The 24,994-nt window shown below is 34.9% G+C and overlaps 4 protein-coding genes across 8 annotated transcripts; all 4 read right to left on the bottom strand.

The window, feature by feature from the left end:
- Positions 1 to 423: 423 nt before the first annotated feature.
- On the bottom strand, positions 424 to 2,315 carry LOC108205274 (peroxidase 55). The gene is made up of 3 exons (XM_017375167.2): positions 2,094 to 2,315; positions 1,503 to 1,694; positions 424 to 1,241 (listed from the first exon to the last, which is right to left on the bottom strand). Exons 1-3 carry the CDS (start codon positions 2,313 to 2,315, stop codon positions 669 to 671), a joined length of 987 nt encoding a protein of 328 aa, XP_017230656.2. The 3' UTR covers positions 424 to 668.
- An 827-nt stretch (positions 2,316 to 3,142) lies between these two features.
- LOC108205273 (uncharacterized) lies at positions 3,143 to 8,419 on the bottom strand. Of its 3 annotated transcripts, none has more exons than XM_017375164.2 (13): positions 7,879 to 8,419; positions 7,662 to 7,803; positions 7,445 to 7,581; positions 7,148 to 7,349; positions 6,834 to 7,072; positions 6,595 to 6,706; positions 6,363 to 6,507; positions 6,039 to 6,181; positions 5,675 to 5,856; positions 5,059 to 5,466; positions 4,924 to 4,979; positions 4,544 to 4,746; positions 3,143 to 4,471 (listed from the first exon to the last, which is right to left on the bottom strand). In XM_017375164.2, the coding sequence occupies exons 1-13, from the start codon at positions 8,086 to 8,088 to the stop codon at positions 3,285 to 3,287; spliced, it is 3,366 nt and encodes a 1,121-aa protein (XP_017230653.1). In that variant the 5' UTR covers positions 8,089 to 8,419; the 3' UTR covers positions 3,143 to 3,284. The 3 variants fall into 3 exon arrangements, with proteins under 3 accessions (XP_017230653.1, XP_017230654.1, XP_017230655.1); XM_017375165.2 differs by having other exon boundaries at positions 5,675 to 5,847; XM_017375166.2 differs by having other exon boundaries at positions 4,226 to 4,483; positions 4,612 to 4,746.
- Positions 8,420 to 8,559: 140 nt separating this feature from the next.
- LOC108217334 (uncharacterized) lies at positions 8,560 to 12,610 on the bottom strand. 2 transcript variants are annotated; one of them, XM_064091746.1, is made up of 9 exons: positions 12,393 to 12,610; positions 12,122 to 12,240; positions 11,971 to 12,024; positions 11,873 to 11,897; positions 11,633 to 11,755; positions 10,871 to 11,037; positions 10,719 to 10,788; positions 10,098 to 10,196; positions 8,560 to 8,937 (listed from the first exon to the last, which is right to left on the bottom strand). In XM_064091746.1, the coding sequence occupies exons 1-9, from the start codon at positions 12,537 to 12,539 to the stop codon at positions 8,875 to 8,877; spliced, it is 867 nt and encodes a 288-aa protein (XP_063947816.1). In that variant the 5' UTR covers positions 12,540 to 12,610; the 3' UTR covers positions 8,560 to 8,874. The 2 variants fall into 2 exon arrangements, with proteins under 2 accessions (XP_063947816.1, XP_063947819.1); XM_064091749.1 differs by lacking the exon at positions 10,719 to 10,788.
- Positions 12,611 to 17,619: 5,009 nt separating this feature from the next.
- Positions 17,620 to 23,474, bottom strand: LOC108201257 (ATPase family AAA domain-containing protein FIGL1). Of its 2 annotated transcripts, none has more exons than XM_017369618.2 (13): positions 23,117 to 23,474; positions 22,784 to 22,898; positions 22,296 to 22,691; positions 21,560 to 21,807; positions 21,243 to 21,370; positions 21,030 to 21,148; positions 20,858 to 20,950; positions 19,234 to 19,335; positions 18,904 to 19,006; positions 18,453 to 18,536; positions 18,275 to 18,370; positions 18,061 to 18,188; positions 17,620 to 17,956 (listed from the first exon to the last, which is right to left on the bottom strand). In XM_017369618.2, exons 1-13 carry the CDS (start codon positions 23,374 to 23,376, stop codon positions 17,855 to 17,857), a joined length of 1,974 nt encoding a protein of 657 aa, XP_017225107.1. In that variant the 5' UTR covers positions 23,377 to 23,474; the 3' UTR covers positions 17,620 to 17,854. The 2 variants fall into 2 exon arrangements, with proteins under 2 accessions (XP_017225107.1, XP_017225061.1); XM_017369572.2 differs by having other exon boundaries at positions 18,453 to 18,539; positions 23,117 to 23,469.
- Between the last annotated feature and the right edge of the window lie 1,520 nt (positions 23,475 to 24,994).

Genomic DNA, 24,994 nt, shown 5'->3' with positions numbered 1-24,994 from the left:
CATTCCACTATATCAAACTTTTATGACCAACTTTGAATTTCATTATAATAGTCGTTTTTGAATTCTCAATGGCCTGGTTTTACCAACCTACTTATCCTTAATTACTTCGGTTGACATGTTATATATTTTTTTCCACGCTATTTTCTTTAATGTCCCTCAGTTCTTATGTTGTTTAAGCAGTAATTCTAAGGTTTAATAGGTAAAAAGATCACTAAATTCATGACCAACTTGCAGTGGGGTCACTGAACTAAAAAAACATGCAAACGGATCACAGAACTAGATTTATCTTTTCCCTCCTTTTCCCCCTTCTTTCCCTCAAATTTATTATTAAAATAATAATAGGGAATTAAAAAATAGATATTGTTATCGAAGTTAACACTAAAAGTAGATTCCGTAAATCACTATAACTCACTAGGACTCACTATTTTATATTATTAATAGGTAACGAGAAGGACTTACTCCTACATTATAGGAAAGGTTCACTTCCCTTGATTATTGTAAAATTTAGTTTCACAATTCTTAATGTTGGGCATGGAAAATATGAAATTTATGACAAAATATACTGTTTCCTTTCTACGACGCTATATTCTTTCTTTTGAACAAAGTGTGAAGTATGCTTAACCTATTGCATCTAGCAAGAACACACTTTAGGACTTAAGAGTTGCACTTCATGAGTTAAAGGCTGTGCAATCTTTTCTCAACTCTCCTTGGCGACCGGTTTTTACACCAGACCTTCCAAGCTTCCTCATACCAGCAACAAAAGCTACATTGAACTCACCAGGACTGTTAGCAAAATCACGAACAATAGGTTGGGAGGCAGGGTCGCTGAAGAGCACCTGGTCCGAACTTAAAAGGCCCTTTCCTGCAACCAGATTCTTGAAATACATGTTATCAAAAATTTGTGGGGTTTCAGGGTCCAGGATAATGACTGTGCTTTCGTCTGAATCCGAGCAAGCTGCAGTCAACTGACGAGCATAGTCCGGATCCAAGGAAGGGTCAGTCTGAGCAGAGGAAGAAAATGAGTGGAGGCGGTTTGAGAATTGATCACAGTGAGAAACACCAAGCGTGTGACCTCCCGAGAGTGCAATCATGTCAAGTTGAGTGAGATTCAGCTGGCTGAAGATGGAGTATAGCTGTTTGAGGTTGAAGGATGGTTTTGGTATTTTTTCAGCAACTCTGGATGCCTTGGATATCAGTCCATCACGACGTCCCAGCTCTACGTTGAATGATGGTCCTCCTGCCTGAGAAATAAGGTTTATTCATTACTGTTGAGAACCAGTCCATCTAAAAGCTTAAAGTGGATCTTATGCTATATTAAATTGTGAGAGTATTGGGGGGTGAAGGAGACTCGAACTTGAGAACTCCGCTAAACCAGAGTTCTGGTACCATGTTGAGAACCAATCTATCTAAAATTTTAAAGTGTTAAGAGGAACATCAAAGATGAAAGGATTGAAGGTTTGGTAGATACTAAAGTGTTTCTTTATATTGATTGTATATATTACCATTCTTACGACATCCCTTGCAGCAATAGCCAAGATGTCTGCACATGAGACTACCCCGGGGCATTTAGCCTCCACGGCTTCCTTTGCCTTGATCACCGTGTCAAATCCATCGCCAGGAAGTGAAAGATTTTCTTCAGCGTCCCTTTCTGCATCCCTGTCTGACGACGTGATCAGAATTGAGGCATCACAGCCCTGCAGCAGTATCTTTAGATAAGTAACATGCCACTCTGCCTCAGTATAATGATCCATAAGAATTATGAAGATTCTAATTTTAAACCGTTTTTAGATCACAGATAAACATACTGTTTTTCTGAGACTATGAATAACCCACCCCACGATTAAAAATAATTTATCTACTTCTAAGGCGCCTACTACTGCAAATTCAGTGTGTTTATTGTACTAAGAATTGAACTTCTATCATGTTCTTGTCGTATGCATTATCCTGAACTCAAACTCATCGAAAAGAATCCTATTCAGACTTCTGGCAATACTTGCCCAACATAGAACTATTCACTGGTCTAATTTAGGATTTGTACAAGACAGTTTCCAACAGAAAAAGTAAAGTAAGACACTGAAACTGTTTGTCGCAACCTCAACAAAGCAGTCATGGAGAAACAGACGAAGAGTGGCTGGAATCGTGGTGAACGTCTGCCTTAATTTCTTCGAGACAGCTTGATTCACTATTGACTCAACATTTGGACAAGTTGAACTGTAGAAATTCTCCTTTAACTGTGCTTGGCACTGGCCTATAAGCATGATCCAAACCAAGAAACACAACCCTCTCCATGAACTCATATTTCTCTTCTCATGCATATAAACAGAATTTTTTTCTTGAAAAATTCTGCGTAAATGCTTATTATAATCTCATGTATATAAATACGATGAAGTTCTCTATATGCCTTGCTAATTGTGTGTTATCCTTTACAGCTGTTAATGTAACGATATTCAGCCACGCAATTTAAATTTCCATGATCATCTTACTATATGAAGAATAATCAAATTTCACTGGGGAAGGCAGCTGCAAAGTCCAAAAAGGCCATCTTTAGTCCATCCACGGCTCCTTTTTGATCTTGGCGGTTCAAGTTAATGTCTTACAAATCAATGCTCATTATTCATTCAATATTCAATATATATTTATATATTTAATGTATATAACGTAGTAGACAGATGACTAATTTTGATCGAGTGGTTTATGCGCATACATGAGGAACAATTTTTCAAGATACGTGTAAATTTACCTTAAACGAGACGGTGCTATACAACAGACAATACATAACAAGTTCTGATATAACTGAATACATGATTACTGATTTATAACTACTCTGTGATGCTCCTTTTGGTGGCAGGTACATGTATAGTGAAGGTAATGAAGGCTGCACTGAGGGCTCAATCTAGCGCAAGAGCTATATTTCCTGAAAGGACTGGATGATTCAAGACGGCATGTGAAAAAATGTATCGAAAAACTAAGTAAGGTGGTGCCATGTCTATTATACACATAGATAAACAGCTCGGGAATAAGACGGCAAATAACCATTGATTAGAATTGCACACTACAACACTCACAAACATTTAGCATGATAGAGATCAAGTGTTAGAAAGCAAGAGCTTGTGATAGTTGAAATTTACGAGTTGTATTCATAGCACCATCAAAGTATATATATATAAACGATATGTTCCTAAACAGAAAACTGTATAATGGGTGGAGATGAACTCAACGTTCTACCAGGTTAAACTGTAACAAGTAACATGATACAAATACTAGCCTACTTGGAAGATTTCCAGTCATGATCTAAAGCCATAGCTAGTACCATCTTCAAATTTTGATCCCCCTGAGAAACTAGCTTTAGCCAACTCCCTCAGTCTTTTCATTTCATTCTTTCGCTCAAAATGTAGTATACCTTTTAGGCGATTTTGATCACCATTAGTGTTCAAATTTTCTGAATCTCCAAAATTCATCACTGGATCAAGACTTAGACCAGGGGGGCCAGGACTGAGTACAGGTGCCACCATTGCTGTCATGGCGCCTAATGGATTGACATTATGTGGTCTGGTATCTCTTAATTCGTGGTCTGCTTTTGATCCAGGTAAAAATCTTGACCAGCATTTCCTTGGGAGGAGAGGTAGGAGTAGACCTTTAATGGCAAGTTTCAGGCCTGCTCTGAACGAGTCCTGCTGAGGCTGTGAGAATTTTAAAAGAGATTTTATGATGGTGTACCACTGATTTATAATCTGAGAGATGAAGGCAATACAGAAGAATGCCAACATTATGTACCCTACAGTGCTCTTGTCCCCTGCATCTGTTCTGCTAGTAATGATAGCTAGTCCGAAAACTCCTGCCTCACATAGTAGGGATATGGTCTCTACCACATGTACTACCCTTCTAATATGTGGTTTTAAAGTAAAAAGAAACAGGACTTGCACCAGAGTAATTATAAGTGCATAAAGATTTTGGTTTGTCCCTCTTGACGAGTGAACTCCAGATAGTATCCCTAGAGCGACTCTCCTTGTGAGATCAAGAATTACATAGGAGGATCTCAAACATCCCAAGAGCCTCGTGGATACAGATGCAATAGTTTCTTCTATACCGTCATCTGAACTTAATGCTCTCATTCTTCCAATCCCATTCTGGCCACTTTCAGTCCATCTAGGCATTTGATTTGGATCATTCTGGTCGATGACAATATAGATAGGTGGTCCCTTTGTATTCTCGAAGATAATTCCAAATCTTTGGATGATAGATGACGGTAGCCTTTCTCTGTAAAACCATTTTCCAGTGCTGGCCTTCCCTGTGAAGAGTTGCCACAGGTTTGTCATCCGATTTCTATTTCTGTCAGTGTACCTGACTTCTTTATATTGGACGAAATTACCAGGAAAGATTACTATCACAATGAAGAAGCTCGCTAATAGGATGAGACCTCCAGGGATGACTAGCAGCATTGCTCCAGTGAGTATGCCTCCTGCTGTACCACCTATATGTCTTTCTATTTTTAGATGACAATAACAATCACGTCAGAGTACATATAGTAAAATTGATTTCATACCTTTGATGACAAATGCCGAAGATTGAGAGACACAAGGAATCGAGAGAATTATAAAGATGAACTCGAACCTGAGAACTGAAAGTATTTCATTAACTGAAGTTTGAAACCTCCATCTTACGAGTAATAATACTAAGCAGTGGATTGTAATTAGACCACCTCCTCCCACACCAAGCCAGAATAAGTTCATCTCTAAGTCTTGCCACCTATACAAAAAACCATTCAAGAATAGATATCACTGATATAACTTACTAAAAAAGGCCTAGTCGGTAACTTGTCCTGATATATTATGAAGTAACAGATTTTAGTCCTTCATTTTTATAAATTTTGGATTTAATCCAGACTCCAGAGCTATAAAGTGGCCATGCATGCAGTAAACCTACCCTGTGTATCTCTCCAATCTTTTGAGAACAGTATTCGCAGACATGGGTTCTTCTCGCTGCAAGCAAACTATATATTAGTTCAGTTTTAAAAATAAAAATAAAAATTCTACTAGCACAGATATATGCTACACTCACCAGGAAATAAGTGTAATATTCATCAGAACTTAGTGTCAGTCCATAAGGAGTATTTTTTATGGTGACATTTTGATGTGTAACAGGTCGATTACTCTTCGGGTAAATATTTACTGGGAGTGGCAGCCCCTGATGCAGAGACTTAGAGAAGTTGGTAGGATGCAAGTCCAGAGAATGCTCCATTTCTTCACCAGCATGTAATTTAATGGTGCTGTCACCAGATTTCCTAGTATGTCTTGCTACAGCTTGATAAGAATGACTATACCCGTGTTCTGAATGATCCTTAGTCCAAGGAAGCTTTTGGCGAGGAATGAGCCACCTAAGACCTTTAGTTGTGGCAGAGTATTCTACTGGCAAGGTAAGTGAAAGGCAGTCTGAGAGAGCAAACACCTGTAAGTGTCCTACAATTCCCTGTACAGATAATTAAGAAATATTAGTGTTGTATATCCAGGAACTTGTTCAGAATATGAGTAAGAACCATAAAAGACATATGCTGAAGCATGAGATTGATGGAAAACTTACAAAACATAACATGTGAGGATAAACATATAATCTGATATGCATGACTCTGGCATTTGAAAAAAAGGTAAAAAAAGAAGAAAAAAAACTAGAAATTTACATGTAGATTTGTGCATGGCTCGTAAAACTCCATACTTTTTCTCCCAGAAGCTAGTGCACCCACTGCTGCTAGGTTAGTAGATGAAAACGAGATAAAAGCAGCTGCTACTGATGTTACTACTATACCCACAGACATGAACGAGTGAAGTAAAACTGGTGTTGAATGAGCCGAGTCTGTGTAAGCTTGATTAATGTCAGTATCAAAAAGTAATACATTCAAAGGTTCTGTATTTTTAGAAAAGTTTTTCATATGTTTTTGAAGTTGCAGTGTAAGCCTATCTAGAATTTTTTTTCGAGGAAATCTCAATACGTAACAGTAATAGCAACTAATAATAATAATTCAAGTAGAGAGAAAATGGGCTTACAATGCTTGACTTTGAGTTGATTGGATACTGAATTATGATTTCCTGATATATCAGATACCTTTCCTGCTGGAACAATGACAGACACATTCTGTGATTCTGCGAGGACTGTGGAGGAGTAGAGAGCTTTTGAAATTTCTTCAAATCTACATTATTCAAAGTAGAAAGATAATATAAATTAACATATTTTGGTATATTGTGAAACAAAGTGTTTATTTAATAGTGTGACAGGGAAAATAAAGTCTCTTTGTGCTAAATATGATGTATGTGAACTGCTAAAAAATCTATGAAATTAGAAGCAGAGAAAACAAACGACTATGCACCTGCCTGATAACAGTTCCTCCTTGTGCTTCTACCGTGGAAGCCTCAAAGCCAAAAATTGGTTTCGTGAAGTGAATTAATAAGTTAATGTAGGGGTCTTTTGTAACTCCTTCTGAGCTTGTAGTTAGCCACACAGAGGGCTCTGTGGAATCTGTGAGATATATTTGCTGATGAGCATGGCAAGTTAAAAGCGAGCTTTGTTCATAAAGATGGAACATCACAGTGGCAAATTATTTACCGTAAAGTAATGTTAATGGGGCTACAGGTGAAACAGGAGTTCCTGTTCTGCCAAGTACTGAACCATCTTCTAATTCAATGGTAATTATTTCTGTTCTGGAAAGATTCTTCAGCTACACAACATCATGCGGTTCATTCTTGTTATGAACTCTAATTATCATATCTTATTAGTTATTTTGCTATGATTGACATGACAAATGGAACAAAACATGGACTGATAAAAATTATTCAGTTACTTACTACAAAGGCAAAGCTGCGGTTGCCATGACCTCTACTGTGAATAGGTACAATGACCCCTGAATTTGGATGTAATGCATTTAATATCTGCTCTGTTGAATTTGTGATAGGAGTACTGAAGTCCAGGAAAAACTTTAACTCTTCCATTCTGTTAGTTGCGGTAACTGTTCTTGGAATCCCATCAAACTCCAACTCGTAGGACGGAGCAGATGTCCACAGATCCACTTGCACTGCTCTTCTATCTAAAAAAAGAAATAGAACATCTTAACTTAATGATTTGGAATACTAATACTGATGGAAATGTGGCATATCCTCACCTAGATGAAGTGTGAATACGGAACCACCAGTCCTGGTGAAATTATTGCCTGCCCGGTCTGTACAAAAATGATTTGCCGTTTTGATAACAATGAGTTCGTAAGTTACTTTTAAAGATAAAATAACATCAAATCTGTATTTTATATTGTGTTTGACGATATGTAGAGAAGAAGCATCCACGTGAGCTGGGCCACTTACAATAACCTGCAAAAGCGAGAAGTAATCATAAGATTGTGAATTGTAGTACAAGGTACTCAGCCTATTACTGAACAAATTGAACTAGAGAGAGGTGGTCTAACGTCACAGTGTGACGAGTTCAAACACTTGAAACCACCATTTCCGGTACAAGCCTCACTGAATGTAAGCTCTAGTGCTACTTTCTCAGCATTTGTGTACTTCTGATCACCATATATTGTTGCCGTAGGTGGAATTGTATCTGTAATGCAAATGGATGATGTCAATTGACAGAAAAGCATTAGAGGATAGTAGATAGTAGGCAAGTCTAATAGCAAGTACCAATAAACCATTTATAAGTTGATGAAGTAGTCTCCCCATATGCAGTTGTGACATTTAGACCAAATTGGTGCCAATGATTGACTGTCAAGTTCTTTAGTACAACAACATCAGCTGGACACGATACCAAACTATGGCCATCGACCTACGCCATATTAACGGAAATATTAGACAAGTTTGAGTAAGGAAGTATTGTAATGTGTGATGTGCATTGGCTAACCTCGCAGATGAAGGAACAATCATTCATGCTACATGGATAAGAGCTATTCAATCTAATGACTGAGTACTTGAAAATGGCACTACTGAACCTGGAATGATATGGCGGAACTTGATTAAAGTGAACAAGAATTCCTGGAGATTTCGTTGAGGCCACCATTGCTGTTAAGCACATGTATGATAGTAGAACAATAACAAGCCAGAAATCATCCATGGTATTTGCCCTACGAACATATCAAAAAGAATAATAGTGAAGATAAAAGGGAAAATGGAGCTTTCAAATTAGTGATGAAAGATTGCTCAACAGTAAGACTGCTTATCAGGAGCATCTGCTGGCCAACTACCACAATCAATGATGTCGTCAGTCTCATAACTCTCTTTAAAGTGTTTCAAAAAACTCAATAACTGCAGTTTAGTACTGCTGGATTTCAGACTATAAATATTTGAAATTGATTTCTAGCATACAAGGCAACACATGTGGTCCTATCCAATCTCCACTTTAAATGTCTAGGTTACGGAATCACATGGGATTCATTGATACGTTAAATAATAGCTAGCACACAAGTGTATATAATTTGTGCAAGCAAGGCCATATAAATCTGAGCATATAAGAATGTTAATAAAGAGAGCTACGAAAAAACTTCATATATCTCTCCTTGAGCAGATGAGCAATACAAGGAGAGTCTACCATTCAAACCATTCATCTTATATAACTGAATAATATGTTAAACATACAATTGAGCACTTGAGCTTACAAGGAGAAGATGCCAGATATATTAACCATTTGCATAATACAAATAAAATTAGGGAGAAATATACCAGAACCCCACTACAACGCCATAACTATCATCTAACTTTCTTGGCCACAGATCTAAAAGCTATAAACCACCCTTTCATGGGGGTGAGCCAACAAAATATTGCATGAAATGCACGTAAACCTTGATTGATCTACCACAGTACATATATATGTTCTACATCTCTAGAAAGACGTGGTCCACATTTAAGCAATTTCGGTCTCATCTTCAGGATCTTCATCTGCTACCATCCAGTGCTGTTTAGGCCCCTGAACGATATAAATCATACTATCATTAAACATGAAATTATCATCAAATGCACTGAAGTTGTGTTATACTTGGCACCTAAAGTTATGTAATAATGGACTGAACAAAAAGCTGAGTATCAAGCAAATTAAAAATTTTGAACTCGAATCACTCAAGTGTAAATATGGCTCAAGTAGTGCTACTATTCTTCCTAGAGTAGGTTTAAAATGAACTCAAGCTACATCTTTTAGTAATTTGATCTTTCAGGCAGTTTAACAAATTCCAATAACGAAATAATACTATATGTGCAAACAATGTAATGGTGCAACTCAACAATTTTTAATTGGTCAATAGTATATATGTTTTTGATTTGAATTTGGCCCACATTATTTCTGTCATAACCTTAAAATCCCAACTACCACTTACCCCTCAGTTAAATTATAGAGCCATGGGCCCGACCTGTACCAAAAACATTTAGGCATATCCTCTTTTAATTTGGGATCAACTGCATATAATAACTATGTTTCCCGCGCTCTTCGTTTTATGTCGATTACCCATGTTGGACACTCGACACTCGAACATGGGTATGGACACTAGGACACTCATTTTAAGCCATACATATGTAATTTACAAAATGTTGCACAGTCTTACACTTGGACATGTATCCATGTTGGAAAATTCCACTCATGTTCGGGTAACATAGTATATATATATATATCCTAAATCTTCATCTTTTTCTTGAGAACCTAATGGCAAGAAATACATATTTGGCTAGTTTAGCATTGACGCTATAAGAAAAAGTGATGGAGATAAATACATTAGTTGAATGGTTGATCCTACACATTAAAATCACTCTCCCACTACAGTTGATTTCCAAAAGCTTCATGCAGTTAAACATGCACCATCCCCGATCATAACATGACTGCTACTAAAGAAACTTCCTATCTACATCGGAACTAACATATTCACATCATTTCTTTTCAACCAAAAAATATATATCCACATTAACCTATAGAACTATCTTCCCATTGGCCATTATAAAGATCTAATCTCAGCGACGTGCGTCACACACAGTTTCTGATAGAAAGGTACTCAGTACTTGCTTCTTAGTACATCTAATTATACTACATAAAATCAGAAGTTATACTCTGCTAAAATATAAACTTGTAATTAATTATATTACCTTTCCCTGCCTTATAATTCTTGGATAACTGGCAGTCATGTCAACCACAGTAGATGGTTCAGCCATTCTAACACCAGCATCAACAACAAAATCAAGACCCTAGTAATATATTACAGACAAATGTAAGAGCTTTGGATCAGTTAATCGATTCCTATTGCCAGATATACAGATTCAACACAAAGTTCGGTGTGATGTCATAAGCCTAGAGCAAAAAACATTGACAAGGTCCAATTAACAGATGGAAAAAAAACTGTAATAATTTAATGTATTATACTCACTTGGCCAAACAGAAAGAAATACTTTTAAAGGTTTAAATGACTTCACTAACAGTTAGACAGCATGTTAATTTTTGCTGTTCTTCGCCAGGGTACAGAGGGAAAAAAGGCAGTAAAGAAACAGAGACAAACTGGGTTGTTTGCATATGACCCATTGCGACTTAAAAGTTTTAACAGAGTTCATTTTCTAATACAAATTTTATTATTCAGATAATTTTAATCTATGCATAGACTATGTATAACGCCCTACTTGCTAAAGACTATTATAAAGTTGAATTATTTCACAGCCCGTTGAAAGGAATAGCCAAAGAGTTAAACACTATCATCAAGAAGAGAAACATATTACTTCTGGTCCATAAACATCAGCTATCACAACTGGGTCTATGATCCACTCATTTTCTTTGGGTGACCTGACACTAAATCACGAAAACCACATCAAAGCTGGAAACTGCTCAACAGAAGTATCAAATAAATTCTTAAAGCTAATTCTTTGACTACCTCGTAGAGAGCAAAGGGGCGCTCATCTTCTCTAGGATTGCTTGACATACAGCATCATCGGGGATTCGAACACCTACATTTTTCCGAGACAGGAGTTTGGAAGTAGTAGTTCCGTATCTTGTACATGATTTTGGTAACGACTTGCTTGCAGTTAGGATGAATGTGTACTGCAAATATTTGCCACAAAATAGATGCAATATAATTGTATCCACACTATATTAAAAATTTACACAAGGCAATGGTAAGTATTGAACCTAAGGACATCCAATTTGGTGCAATTGAAGAAACAAACACCGTAGCATAATTTTAAAAATAAACTTCATCCAATATTACTGTCTAGTGATAAGAATAATAGTTTAGAGACAAGACAAAAGGCGGGTTAAATGGACCTATTTTTCAGACACTTGCAGTAACTTGGAAGGCGTCATGGCATAAATTTATTTAATCATATACTTCAGTGCATCCACACTTTGAGAAGGAAATTGACAGCGGAGTAAGAGGAAACTCGGATTCAGAAATCTTGTTTGCAGGATAGAAGACGGGTTAATGGGTGTTAGGTATTTACATATCTCTATACATGACAATGTTAAGAACATCAAATTCTAAAGCTAATTAGTCATGTGAGATGTCTAAAACAACAATATTGGGTTCTTGTTTTGATGAACAAAATTCCATATGATACATCGTGTACGACGTATAGTATGAAGTTGAGTGTAGCTTTTTTTCAGTATCGTAAATATCATGATTATCATTGATGCTTACAGGGCCAGGCAAGCATTGTTTCACAGCTCGGAAAATGTTTGACAGTCCTTGACCACCTCCTCGTGGAAACCCTGTTGTGTACGTATCAATGTCTTGGAAGGACCGACACAAGGTACTGAGGGGCTGCAATTGAAGAAAAAGTAAGTGATATGCCAGGCCATCGAAGTAGTAGGCAGTACAGTTACACTAAATTCTGAATGGAATAGAAGAATGCAGGTAAACAAAGAGCATTGTGCTTGCCTTTGAAGCTTGGATATTTTTTATTCTGCAAAACGGAACAAGAAAAATAAAAAGGATATACAGATTCCGAAAGTTAGTGATAATAAAAGGAAACCCACCTACGAAGACGGTCAATAGCGGAGTTGCATTTCAAATCACAAACAATAGCATATCTACGAATACAAACAATTGCAGTGAACAAATAAGACCATACTGACAAGAATTAATGAAATTAAAAAAAAAAAAAAAAAAAAGCGGTGGAGCACAAACACAGTATCAGTGGGTATGACCCCAACAGCACCCTTATTGAGAAGCTGAACCACAGGCTCCAATTTCCAAGCGTCGTTTCCGGAGGGATCAACCTCAACGTACAGCAATTCATCTACATCCTGCCACAATCATTTCTTTATTCATTCAGACATTTAAAGTCATATAAATTACGATAAGTCCCGTTAAGTCATAAATCATACGATAATTATTTGTTTATTCATTCAGATATAAACACACAAGAAGAAATTACTTGTGAAGAAAATACTAGTACCTTGGTAAAGGAAGGGGAAGAATATTTGAGGCGTTTAGGGCTTTTCTTAACAGCAGCCTTGACGGTGAGAGCAGGGGTTTTTGTACGGAATGAAAGGTGGGGGTTTGAGATCAACTGGTGGTGGCAAGGCCCAAGTTTTAACGCCATGACTATCGATCAATATCACTCCCTCTGGAGCTGTTTGCTCGCTCTTTCTCTCATCCATTCAAATTCTATGTACACTCACAATTATATATTACTCCCACGTCCCCTCCATTTCTTTACACTTTCCTTTTTGGGTGTCCCTTCCAATTCTTTACTCCCTCCGTCCCAGTCATTTGTATACAAATGGCTGGGACACGGAGACCAAGAAATTGTGTAAGAAATGAGTAAAGTTAGATGAAAAGTGTGTATAGTGGTGGGACCCATTTATATTTAATAATAGATTTGAGATAGTGGAGGAAAGTAGTGAGTGTAATAGTGTTTATATTATTATAGAATTGAGATAGTGGAGGAAAGTAGTTGGTGTAATGATATTTTATATCGGTTGGGCACACACTAAGCACCAAAATTTATGAAATTGGAGGGTTTCTATTGGCTTACCTTCTTTAATAATGGTGGACCCCCCTGCAGTTACAACAACCACACCAATCAAAACCCTCCATTTTTATTAATGTTAGTGCTTAGCATGTGCCCATGGGCACACACTAGCCAAACCGATTTTATATTATAAAAGTTTACTACTTTTGGAATGTATACAATTGATGGGAGGTCCCAAAAAGGAAACTGTATACAATTCATTGGGACGGAGGGAGTACATTTCAAAACTTATCCAAAATAGTCGATGGGTCCCACCACTTCTTCACTTTTCTTTCCTTTTCACACTACTTTTACTCCACTATCTTCTTTTTATACATTAAAAATCAATGGGTCTCACCACTTCACCCACTTTTCCTTCTCTTTTTCACTACTTTATACATATTTCTTAACCTCCGTGCCCAATCCAATCGATAAGAAACGGGAGGGACGGAGGGAGTAATTGAATGCCATTTTTGCCTTCTATTTCTTTATGAAAATAAATATAAAAATATTTCACTATAATTTTGGATTAATTATCAAACTCATCACTGAAGTCGACAAATGATATCAAATTCATCACTAATCTCCACGGGGTCTCAAGTGGCTCATTAAACTCGCTTTATGGTATCAAACTCATCACTGCCGTTAGAAAAGCAACGGAAGTTTAGATGGAATTACAGATTGACGGTTGACGTGGCACATTCTGTTAACATTGTAATTAATTAAGTTTGAACAATGTTTGTTTTTGGATCAATCTGTCTTTGAACCTTTAAACATTATATGTTATTTTTGAAGATTTGAACAATGTATGCTGCTTCATATGTTAAATTTACATATATTTATTTTCATGTTTTTGTTCGGTACAAGAAAATCCAAAACAAATAGAAGTGTAAAAAATCGAATAGAATTTCTTTCTGTTCTATCTCTAGATTTGCCTTAAAATTTTAAAAAAGTTGGTGATATAAAAAAAATTTAAAAATATTTTTTTGCCAACAATAATATTCACATAATAAAAATTATTAAAAGAGAAGACATTTTAATATTATTCAAATTATAATCTAATAAAAAACATAAAAGTTAATCTTGGATGTTTTGTTAATTATATCTTAAAATTTAGTTCCATGCATTTATTTAGATAATATATCCTAAAATTAATTTAATAAAAAGATTGCATACTTTATTTCCATATAAACTTCAAATTATGTGGCCTGCCACGTGTTGAACCTACAACCAATTTGTCATTCCGTCTAAACTTCCGTTATTTTTTTAACGGCAGTGATGAGTTTGATACCATTAAGCGAGTTTAATGAGCCACTTGAGACTCCGTGGAGATTAGTGATGAAGTTGATATTTGTTGTCGACTTGAGTGATGAGTTTGATAATTAACCCCTATAATTTTAGTTTCAAGTATTCAACATGTGTATAATATATTTTGTTTGCAGAAATAAATTACTTATTTTCAGTAGATTAGGTAGGGTTGTTTGTGCAGGTTAGGAAGTTTGGATTTGTGATTGTAAAGAGAACATTAGTAGTATTCTCCAAATGTTTCTTGCTCTCAAGAAATCATCTATAATACGTTTATGTGTCTCTCTATTTTATATCTATTTATACAAGTTTGAGTCAGTTGTAGTTCTCGTAAATTTATTTCATAAGGGTCTTTTTAAGATGTGACCTATACTTAGAGGGTCTTTTTAAGATGTGACCTATACTTAGGGGCTGTTTGGCTAAACTTAAAATAAGTGACTTTTTACTTAAAAGAAGTAAGTGGAGTACAAGTGAGAAGCAGAAGTAAAAATTTAGTGTTTGGCTACATAAACTTATAAGTTTCTTTTAGTGTTTGGATGATTTGACTTATAAGTCCATGGAGTGTTTGATAATAAGGTGAGAAGCGAAAGAAAAAAGCATGCACTTCTTACTTCTCTTTTATCACTTCTGGAACCCAATTTAAACGGTCTGTTTTTTTTGCCAAACAGAAGCCCAGCTTCTCTTTTGAGCTTCTGCTCAAAAGAAGTGATTGCTTTTTAACCCCAAATAGACCCATAAACTTGAAAGTGCGTTCATCATTCCAGGGCTTTTTAAATCATATATAGACTCCGATTCACCACAATTGTCATATCAGACTCATCTCGAATACAATAGTGCATCCTTATTTCACGATGAAAACAACCCCATAGGACAAAAAATAAGTCCATTTGGTTTCAGACTTGATACAACCCAAAGTCATCATCATTCCCTTTGGTCCATCAAATTTTAGAACAAATCTTTCTAAAAAAATTCTAAAAAAATAAACTCTAAGTTTTTTTTTTAACTTGACACCTGTTTTCTTAGAGAACTCTTTGGAACAGATATTAGTATTTTGATTTGTTTGTTACATCGTTGGCTAAACATGAATTAAAATTTCACTAAATACCAGAATCGACTTAATGGTATATATTAAAGATTGTCAATCACTCCACTTTGTAATAATGTGTTAGATATTAAAATGTATGACAACTTAATGTGAAAATCAGAAAGTAGCTTCTTATTTGAAGAGACATGCTTTCAGCTTTTCAGTCAAAAGTTACCGTTGAGTTAAACTTTTAGATTTATCGCTAAACTATTAAATTTGTCGGCATCACAGCTTTTAAACTGTTGTTGTTACGGTAGATAACAGATTTTCCAAACATGGCTATATATGAACAGTAGAATGGACAAATAAAGGAAAGATGTTGTCCTACATTGCATACTTTCAAATGGGGAAAAAAGGAAAGGAAAAGAAAAGATATCTCAGGTTCGTTGAATAACAGAAGCCCACCACCCACAACCATAATCTCAGTTTACCACCTTAATCAGAGTTCATCTTGGCATATGCATATATCTCATCTTTTTTATTAAACCCGTGTTTAAAGATGATTGTTAACAAACGTTAAGAAAATGGGTTTTATATCAAACCACCCACCCATTACGTCAAAATATCTCATTTTACACGTTCATCTCATTGGGAACTCGTTTAAGTCACTAATAGTGGCCCACTATAAACCAAATATATATCATTTTACACACGTCACTATTCATACTTTTTTACTTAATCATTTATAAAAAATTAACCGTTTATTTTTTTACTATACAAAACCACTTCGAGTACCTTCATGATTATTTCTAGTATTTATCAAAATAATTTGGAAATTAATAAAGCAACATAGTTATTTTTTTTTAAAAAAATAGTTATACATAAATATTTATGTGATCACCCTAACTATATTGCTTTATTAATTTTCAAATTATTTTGATAAATACTATAGACAATTATGAAGGTACTCGACGTGGTTTTGTATTAAAAAAGTAAACGGTTGATTTTTGATAAATGAACAAGTAAAAAGGTATGAATAGTGATGTGGGTAAAATGATATACATTTGATTTATAGTGGCTTAAGTCCCCGATGAGATGAGTGGGTAAAATGAGATATTTTGACGGAATGGGTGGCCAATTTGATATATAACCCTTAAGAAAATTCATATATACCGACAATAACACATATAGATAATTCTTAAATATAATATAAAATATCAAACTCTTAGTAAGTCAATACAAATTTAAGAGTCTCAACTCCAACAATACTCTTTATACTTGTTCTTAAGTTCATATTTTATTGACAAAAATTTGAATGCAATTGGAGGGAATGAATAGTTTATTGTAAAAAATAAGTTAAGAGTTATGTAGTGACTCTTAACTTTGAAGAGAGAGGAGAGAGAAACAAGAGGCTCTTAATGATTTGAAATTGAAGAGCCACTAAGAGTCTCGTGAATCAACAATTTCTTTTCCCTCCTCAAATTTCAATTTAAGAGTCTCGTGGAGATGCTCTAAAAGCATCTCCAATAGCCTCTTAAACTGGCTCTTAAAACCAAAAATAAGGAGGATAAGAAAAAATGAGCTCCAATAAACTCTTAGTAGCTCCTAAAAATACTAGGAGCCTCTTCTCTCTCCTCTCTTTTAAGAGCCACTACATGGTTCTTAACTTGTTTTTTATAATTTAATATTCACTCTCACCATGTGACCTTGAACTTTTGTCATAGTGGAGTTCAAGTAATAATAAAATATAGTCTTAAGAGTGTGTATAGAGAGCATTATTGGAGTTCAAACTCTTAGTAATGTATTAACTTGCTGGCTCCTAAATATAATATAAAAAATATGGCTCTTACGAATTTAGGACAAAGTTAAGAGTGTAAACTCCAACAATACTCTCTACATCTCTTCTCTATTTCATATTTTATTCATATATTGGACTCCACTATAACAAAAGAGATGGAAAGATGGAGGTGAATTGGAGGGAAGGATTTTTTTATTGTGAAAAAATAAGTTAGGAGCAATATAGTAGCTCTTAACTTTGAGGAGAGAGGAGAGAGAAACAAGAAGCTTTAAGTGATTTAAGAGCCACTTAAGAGTCTCTTGGAGCAACATTTTTTCTCTCCCTCCTCAAATCTCAAGTTAGGAGCCTAAATGAAGAGGCTCTTGGAGATGCTCTAAATATAATAAATCAATAGAGAAATAGAATGAGATTATACCAAACAGATTAGGAAAAATCATAACAATAATCATTACTTAATTAATAATTCTCATAATCACTTGCCACAAAAAGATTCAAAGTGCTTCTAGTCAATTAGAAAGAAGTAGCCGTTGATGTAGATATGATAATATGAATACCGCACTTTCCAAATTTTGAATAGCTCTTTAATGCTTTCTCTTTTTTAACTTTAGGCAAATATATTACTTTACTGCTAGTGCATGTGTAGTGAAAAGTACCAGGATGAACTAGTTCGGCAATCCCGCATCATAATCATGTCTCATCTGCTATTGCTACTCGAATCTTACAATTTCAGGTGTACCAAGTCTAGCAACTAGCGATACACTAAGACCAATTTTGTCTTCACAGGGACAAACTTCCAAATTGTTTGTTCCAATCTTCATAGATACCAAGCTCATTTAGAGAAACAGAAGGCCTCACCTCTTGCAATGCACTCTCAAAGTCCTACAAGAAAAAAAATTAATAATAAATTCTGGAGCTGAACTGGAACATAATACTATACTACATGTCTGTAGACATATCTATTGACATAATTCTAACTATATTACCTGTAGTGTAACTGGCCTCATTTCCTCCTTGTTTAGCTTTGTAATCTCAACACCCTGTCTTAGAGCCTCTCTGAGTGGACCCATAGATGCATCCTTTACTAGATTTTTCATGTCAGATCCTGAATATCCTGGAATAGAAGAAAATATATAAGAAGATAGGATTTAAACAGTCATATGTCATTAAGTCAATTAACGAGTAGTGTGGAAAGGACACCTTCTGTAAGTTTACATATGGTGTTTGTGTCTTCTTCTGAGAGCTTAAATAATCCATCCTTTTGTAAGAGGTTCCTTATAATCCAGGCTCTTGCATCTAAGTCCCCAAAAACAGATGTAGCGAGTGTTATATATTTAAAGCAATTTCTAGGAGAACGTAACTGCACTAATATGTGCACCTGATGAAGGCAGGGGAATGTAAAGTCTCTTAGTAAGTCGCCTCCTAGCTGCTTCATCTAGTTCTTGGGGTCTATTTGTTGCTCCTGCTGATTATATAATAACTTGAGCAAGTGATGTATTAAATTATTGTATGCAGATAAACTGAAATAAACTGATCATATAAAAAGAAGAAACGATATTTAAACCTTCGAACATGTTTTAATAAGCTACTAAAACATCACGTACTGTCTCATGCCATATATTCAGAATTCAGCTGGCCTTGTAGAAATATATCCTATTTTCTTTAAAGTGATTCTGTTTTATTTAAGTTCTGTGAGAGTACATTGGTGTCCTGATTCAGACTATATAATTAAGATATAATCTAAAAGTAGACTACCAAAACCATATAAAACCAAGCAAGTTCTTAAATATTCTGTAATGCCAAATTAGTAAAGAGGTCCGAAAGATCACCTATAAGTAACACTTGATCACTCCCACTGTCAAAGCCTTCCATTTCAATGAGGAATTGTGTCTTCAGACGCCTACTTGATTCGTGTTCACCTTCTGACTTGCGCTAGTCACAGAAAGTCCATTAATAAATTTATCTGTTCAGAAACAATGACTTAAAGATAGAAAATGAGGCTGATTATCTAATGGCCAAACTGATATAATATGCATGTTAGTGTGACATTATACATGTTATCTGTACTATACGCATGAACTCAAACTTCCATTTTACACTTTACATTTTTCAGGTTTTTGTATTCTTGTTCAATTCTATTATTCTAATAAAAGACTTACCTGCGAAAGAAGTGAATCTATTTCATCCACAAATATTACAGCTGGCTGACGACAACTGGCTACCCCAAAAAGTGCCCTCACTAGTTTTTCACCCTCACCAATCTACAATTGCATTGACATGTAAATTTATGAGCACAAAAGAATACAAGCAGCATGGTGGCCATGCATGCTGTCATAAACGTCAACACACACAGAAAAAGAAGTGACGACGAGATTGCTATCATACTACTCTATATCTAGTTAGTAACTATCAAAAATGCATTTGAATGCATTAGCAAAACACCAATTCATGAGATCAGGTGTTTCCAAAATCCAACCAGTTCTTTTCTAACTTATCTTCACAGTTCACACATATGAGATGCAGTTACATTTAAATTTGTTTACGAAGAATCTAACCTATCCTCAATACAAACACAAACTATCACATAACCCTTATTAACTCTAATGTTTCTACTCCAAAACAAAAAGAATGCGATAAATAATATCTTTTTTCTAACAAATGAAGATATATGAAAAATATAATTTAAAATTAATAGAAAAACACATGATCACATATTAATATCAGTAAATGTTACGTCTACTGAGAGCTAAATGTTGAAGAGAAAATATAATTCATTAATCAAACTTTAATTCATTAATACTAAAACAATAATAAAACGATGTTAAAATTTAAAATACAAATAATAAATTTTGAACTATATACTCACCCGCACGGGTTTAAGGCTAGTATATATTTACTTTCAAAATTTCAATAGCTACCAGAACACTACATATTAAACATCAGGCAATAATAAATATACTAGTTGGCATCAGCATGACAGCATTAGAGTAAATATTCCAAAGGCAAAAAAAAAAAATTAAACATATATCTTAAGTCATTGTTACAAGTCCGTAAAGGAAGTAAGATGCAAAGACACCTACTTATATAGGACTTTCTGATCTATATTTGCACATAAGGATCATGTGACAATGATGTTAAACAATGCCCATGTGGTTCTAATTGTACTACATGAATTAATGATAAAAACCACTGACTAACGATTATAATTTCAAATGTTGGATTATAATTTCAAATGTTGGTGTACATCTATAAGTGACGTACATATAACAGCATCATAAGAAATATAAATAAATTAGCATTGTAATTAGTAACAGTAGATATAGCAGGACTCTTCCATAACAGACTAGAGGAAATGACCGATACCCACTTACAAGTTAAGGGCATTCTAAGCATATTTTAAAGGCTGATGATAAATTTAACAGATATCTTATATCATTGTTACAAGTCTGTCAGGACACCTACTTACATACGTATAACTCTTATTATCAAAATTTTGCACTTAAGGATCATGTGATAGGTGAGGTAGAACAATGTCCACATAGCTCCCTTTCTACCAAAAGAATGAATGATCAGAACCACTGACTGACGATTATTATTTTAAACGTGGTAATGCATCCACACATTTCCTTTTCTACTCCATGAATGAATAACCACTGACTGATGATTATTATTTTAAACGTGGTAAACTGGTAATGCATCTACAAGCTTTCACAGGATAATTAGAATGATATCAGTAGTACTAGCAGGATTCTGCCATAATAGAATAGAGGAACTGGCTCATACCCATTTGCTGGTTAATGAACTGGCAGAGATATAGAAAAAAGTTGCCTTGGCCTCTCCTGCAATAGCTTTTCCGATCATCGTTTTACCTGTTCCCTATTTGTAAGTGTAATGTAGGTGATTAAATGAATAATTTAAGCCCAATCTCTCAGATGTTGATTATCCAAAGACTTACAGGAGGGCCAAATAAAAGAAGACCACGCCCTGGAGAACGACATCCCTTAAAAATATCTGGACGTAACAAAGGCCATATAACCATCTCAGTAACACATGTTTTGGCATGATCCAAGCCAGCTGCAGCGTATAAAAAGTAAAGAAAATAGATCAGAACAAAAAAATATGATACATATAAGTAGATACATCAAAATGAATTTTTATCTGTAAATACCAATATCCTCCCACCGAACGTTAGGATCCTGGTCCATTATCTCATTGCTGATATGCTCTATAAGGCGAGGCTCTAGATTTCGTAATTTTTCTGGAAGTTCACCATCTGGACCACATAGCATATCCAAACTACAAAATATCAACAAGATGTCAAAGACATAGATACCAATAATAGCAGAAAATATTAAAAAAAAAACATGTTTAAAAATACGAGGCTCCAGTAAAAAACATTTCACTGGTGTGGTAGTCATCATGTGAACACAAGAACAATAAATACTTCACAAAATTTTCTAAAAGAGACGAAATTATTTCACTAACCATCTCTGCGTTGAGTCATCTAATGCATCGTTGCCTTTACCAGCAGGTCGAGCAATACGTGAAGTCACATTTCCCACACCACCCTCTTTGGATCTGATGGGGGGAACAAAACTACCACGAATTCCACGACGTGTGTATCCGAAAGATCTATTACCACACCCTCTGTTGTTCCCACTGTTATCGCTGAGTGGGGAGACTGTTGGACTTTGCATTCCACCCAATCCTCGTCTTTTTCTGGCATCCATTTCCTATGGAACAAATTGAAAAAATGTCCAATTAGCATGGTTTTATGTATATTTAAAAATTAATGTAAGCAATTCATGACATTACTATCCTTTAAATAAGTACAGTCTATAAAGGTAAACAGCAACCCTGGCATAAATAGTTCATTTCCAATCGTAACGGTTACTATCTTTGATATAAATTAGAGGAAAGATGCATCAACTGATATTTTGGATTCTCACAGCAAAATTTTGTATCTGTATACAATAAACATTTGCTGGATTTTTGGCCTATACAAATTTTAATGGTACTCATGACAGATTCTTATTAATAGTTTAAAAGCAGAAGGAATGAGTACGACAAAGTTCAGGCCAGGTTCAAGACAGAGCTGATTATTTACAGAGTGGTGTGGTAATTGCAAGATAGTAAAATCAATGACAGATAATAAATTCCAAGTCACAATGCAAGTATCACATAATTATTGGATATCAACTAGTGCTGTTTAAGCCAATACCAGTTTTGCTCTAGCAGTCACAAATCCATTTCCAGAAACATCAGTATCCCCTTGTCCATCGCATGATGGAGACATAGCTGTTTCATTTCTTGTGCTTCTGGTTTCAACGTAAGCTCTCTTGGATCCCAAAATTGTACCATGAGCCCTTTCTTCTTCCTCTGCTTTAATCGAAGTAGAGGCACCAAGATCCCTAGAGTTAATATGACGAGAAGGAGGCTTCTCCACAACAATGCAATCATCGGAAGTGTTATTATTGCGGGTAACAGAAGCTTTAGCGGAGGTCGCATTGGCACTTGACAAGTTCCCAAAAAAGTCATCCAAGTTCTTCTGTATAAGAAGTTTTGAAGTGTTGCCACTTAAATTATTGTCCCTAGTACCAATTTGGTTTTCGTTTTCCTGATCCAGAACCAGAATGCAATGGTTATAAGTTTTGGTCGTTGAAAAACTATCATAATAAGCAACTATGTTATTTGAAACTAAATGGATACCAGTTGGTTTGACACAAGTTGAGAGTAGTTTAACTGCATAATCTTATTAATGTCGAAATGTTGTTGCTTGCGAAAAATAATGCCTGGACTTGTGGCAGCTTGTTCAAATGCTTGGCTGAAGGCAAAGGAAACAAAAACGATTAATAATTAATTACTCCCTCAGTACCTTCACATAGTTAACATCTCAGGTCGACACTTATTTTAATACTCCTACATGTATACTTTCATAAATTATTTTATTTTTATTCAAAAAATGAAAATTATATAACAATATTTACGTATCGTAAAAAAGTGTTAAGAAATGGAAGAGACGGAAAGAGCACCGGAGTGTACCTATCGGAGATGGGAACGAGGGAAGTAGTGGCAGCGAGGAGATTCGACATGGCTTGGCGGCGAATAGGGAGGACGAACGACTCATCCACGTCGTTTGCGACGCGGGAATCGAGAAAACCGATGAGACGGAGACACAGGGTTTGAGCGCAACTGAAATCTCGCTTCTGGAGAGCTAATTCCGACGCAAACAACAGAGAATGGAGACGCTCAACATTGCAATTCACTTGTTTTCTCCAATTCTGTTCTGATTCCTTCAACATTTCTTAATCAATTCCCTCGCTTTCGACCTCTACCTCTATATTATTCTCTTCGCACAATTTTACCAAACTTTGATGATTTGTTATTGTAATTTATAATCCATGTCTAAGCTAAGGGGTCATTTGGCAAATCTGAACTGAATGATTAATATATCTGAATGATCTTAATGAATCAATCGTCTGAATTCTGAATGAATAATATTGTTTGGTGAATAAATTTTGAAAAATCTGAATAATATATTATAAATATGATAATTTGTCAATAAAATTTTTTTTATCCAAATTTGAATGAAATATATATCACTTGATTTTTAATAAGATGGAAACTTATTTAAACATGTATAAAAAAAATATTACACATATTATTATTCAAAAATAATTATAAAGTTGAAAATTTTATTGATTATTATTATATTATTTTTAATTTTTTGTGAAAGATTATATTATTTTCAGTTGATTACAAATAAAAATTGGAATATTTTAACATATATATATCAAATGTAGCAAACAAATAAAATATACAAAGTTTATAAGATTCACAGTTGAAAATTAACATAGAGTGCGATATGCATGCCGCTGAATGATTCTTTCACGAATTTTAGAATGAGCGAGTCAGCAATATATGAATGATTCAGGATGTTAAAAATGATAGCCAAACAAACTTAACCTACATTAATCGGTAAGCTGGCACCCATTCAGCTTCATTAAGTTCAAAACAAATGAGCCCTAACTCAGTTCCTACATTTTTCAATATAAGCATATTCCGGATTTTCTTCTTCAAAATATACACAAGCAATTTAATATAATTTAAGTCATTTTATTATTTTTATTGTTAATCTTTGTTAAGTGGGTTTTATTATTTTATATATTTTTAAGATGTATTAATAAATCAATTATTTATTATGTAGATACACATAACACGTTATTATCAAATATATGTATTATGTATTTACTCGTAGATGACATTTATATAAGGCTTATTTTCGACATGATAATCATCTTTACCTCAATTATAAGTCGTTGCAAATATCAATCGACTAAATATCACCTGAAACTCACTTATAATCCTTCATCAAATTCTCCTTTGCTTCCCTAATACCTTCTCATATGTAACTCGAGCATTTATTTTTACTTGCTTTCATTATACAACAGTCTGGAAAGTACCTTGCTTTTGCAGACTCTTGCAACCAACAAACTTGGGTTGCTTATGAAATTCCAACATGTGTTTTGCAACAAGCGCTAAGTTTTTTTATTTTTTTACAATGCAGACTTATATGTCTTATAAATTTATATCTGTTCCAATACTTTTCGGTTGATCGAATGAGCTATATTATTGATTTTGCCCCCATAAATGGTATCATTATTGGCTACTTTCCTCAATGAATTTGAAAACCATCCAACACATAATAAAAACTAATAAGGTGAAATGGGATCATCTTGGCAGAGTCCCCTAATCAATAATCAACCGTATAAGGCCTATAGTTGTATCATTAAAGGAGATAGAATATGAAACCATAGTAACTGTTAACGGAGGAATCTGGTGATAACAAGATTCGGGGAGGGTTGCTGGAACTTGTGGTGAACGATGACGGCGGACGACGGAGTATGGGTGGTGATTTTG

Source organism: Daucus carota, chromosome 1 (genome assembly GCF_001625215.2).
Source record: "Daucus carota subsp. sativus chromosome 1, DH1 v3.0, whole genome shotgun sequence".
Lineage (NCBI taxonomy): Eukaryota > Viridiplantae > Streptophyta > Magnoliopsida > Apiales > Apiaceae > Daucus > Daucus carota.
Note: the sequence above shows the minus strand (reverse complement) of the source record. Positions and strands in the feature narration are given on the sequence as shown.

Coding starts and splice junctions, on each gene's coding strand:
- LOC108205274 (XM_017375167.2), bottom strand. CDS start 2,315: ATGCATGAGAAGAGAAATATGAGTTCATGGAGAGGGTTGTGTTTCTTG. Junction 1,695..2,093: donor TCCATGACTGCTTTGTTGAG/GTTGCGACAAAC, acceptor ATACTGCTGCAG/GGCTGTGATGCCTCAATTCT. Junction 1,242..1,502: donor CAAGGGATGTCGTAAGAATG/GTAATATATACA, acceptor CTTATTTCTCAG/GCAGGAGGACCATCATTCAA.
- LOC108205273 (XM_017375164.2), bottom strand. CDS start 8,088: ATGGATGATTTCTGGCTTGTTATTGTTCTACTATCATACATGTGCTTA. Junction 6,707..6,833: donor ACCGCAGCTTTGCCTTTGTA/GTAAGTAACTGA, acceptor GATGTTGTGTAG/CTGAAGAATCTTTCCAGAAC. Junction 4,747..4,923: donor AGATTGGAGAGATACACAGG/GTAGGTTTACTG, acceptor TTTTTTGTATAG/GTGGCAAGACTTAGAGATGA.
- LOC108217334 (XM_064091746.1), bottom strand. CDS start 12,539: ATGGCGTTAAAACTTGGGCCTTGCCACCACCAGTTGATCTCAAACCCC. Junction 12,241..12,392: donor CTTCCCCTTCCTTTACCAAG/GTACTAGTATTT, acceptor TGATTGTGGCAG/GATGTAGATGAATTGCTGTA. Junction 10,197..10,718: donor CTGATGTTTATGGACCAGAA/GTAATATGTTTC, acceptor ATATATTACTAG/GGTCTTGATTTTGTTGTTGA.
- LOC108201257 (XM_017369572.2), bottom strand. CDS start 23,376: ATGTTGAAGGAATCAGAACAGAATTGGAGAAAACAAGTGAATTGCAAT. Junction 20,951..21,029: donor TTCTTTTATTTGGCCCTCCT/GTAAGTCTTTGG, acceptor ACTTACAAATAG/GGAACAGGTAAAACGATGAT. Junction 19,007..19,233: donor TAGATTCACTTCTTTCGCAG/GTAAGTCTTTTA, acceptor TTCTGTGACTAG/CGCAAGTCAGAAGGTGAACA.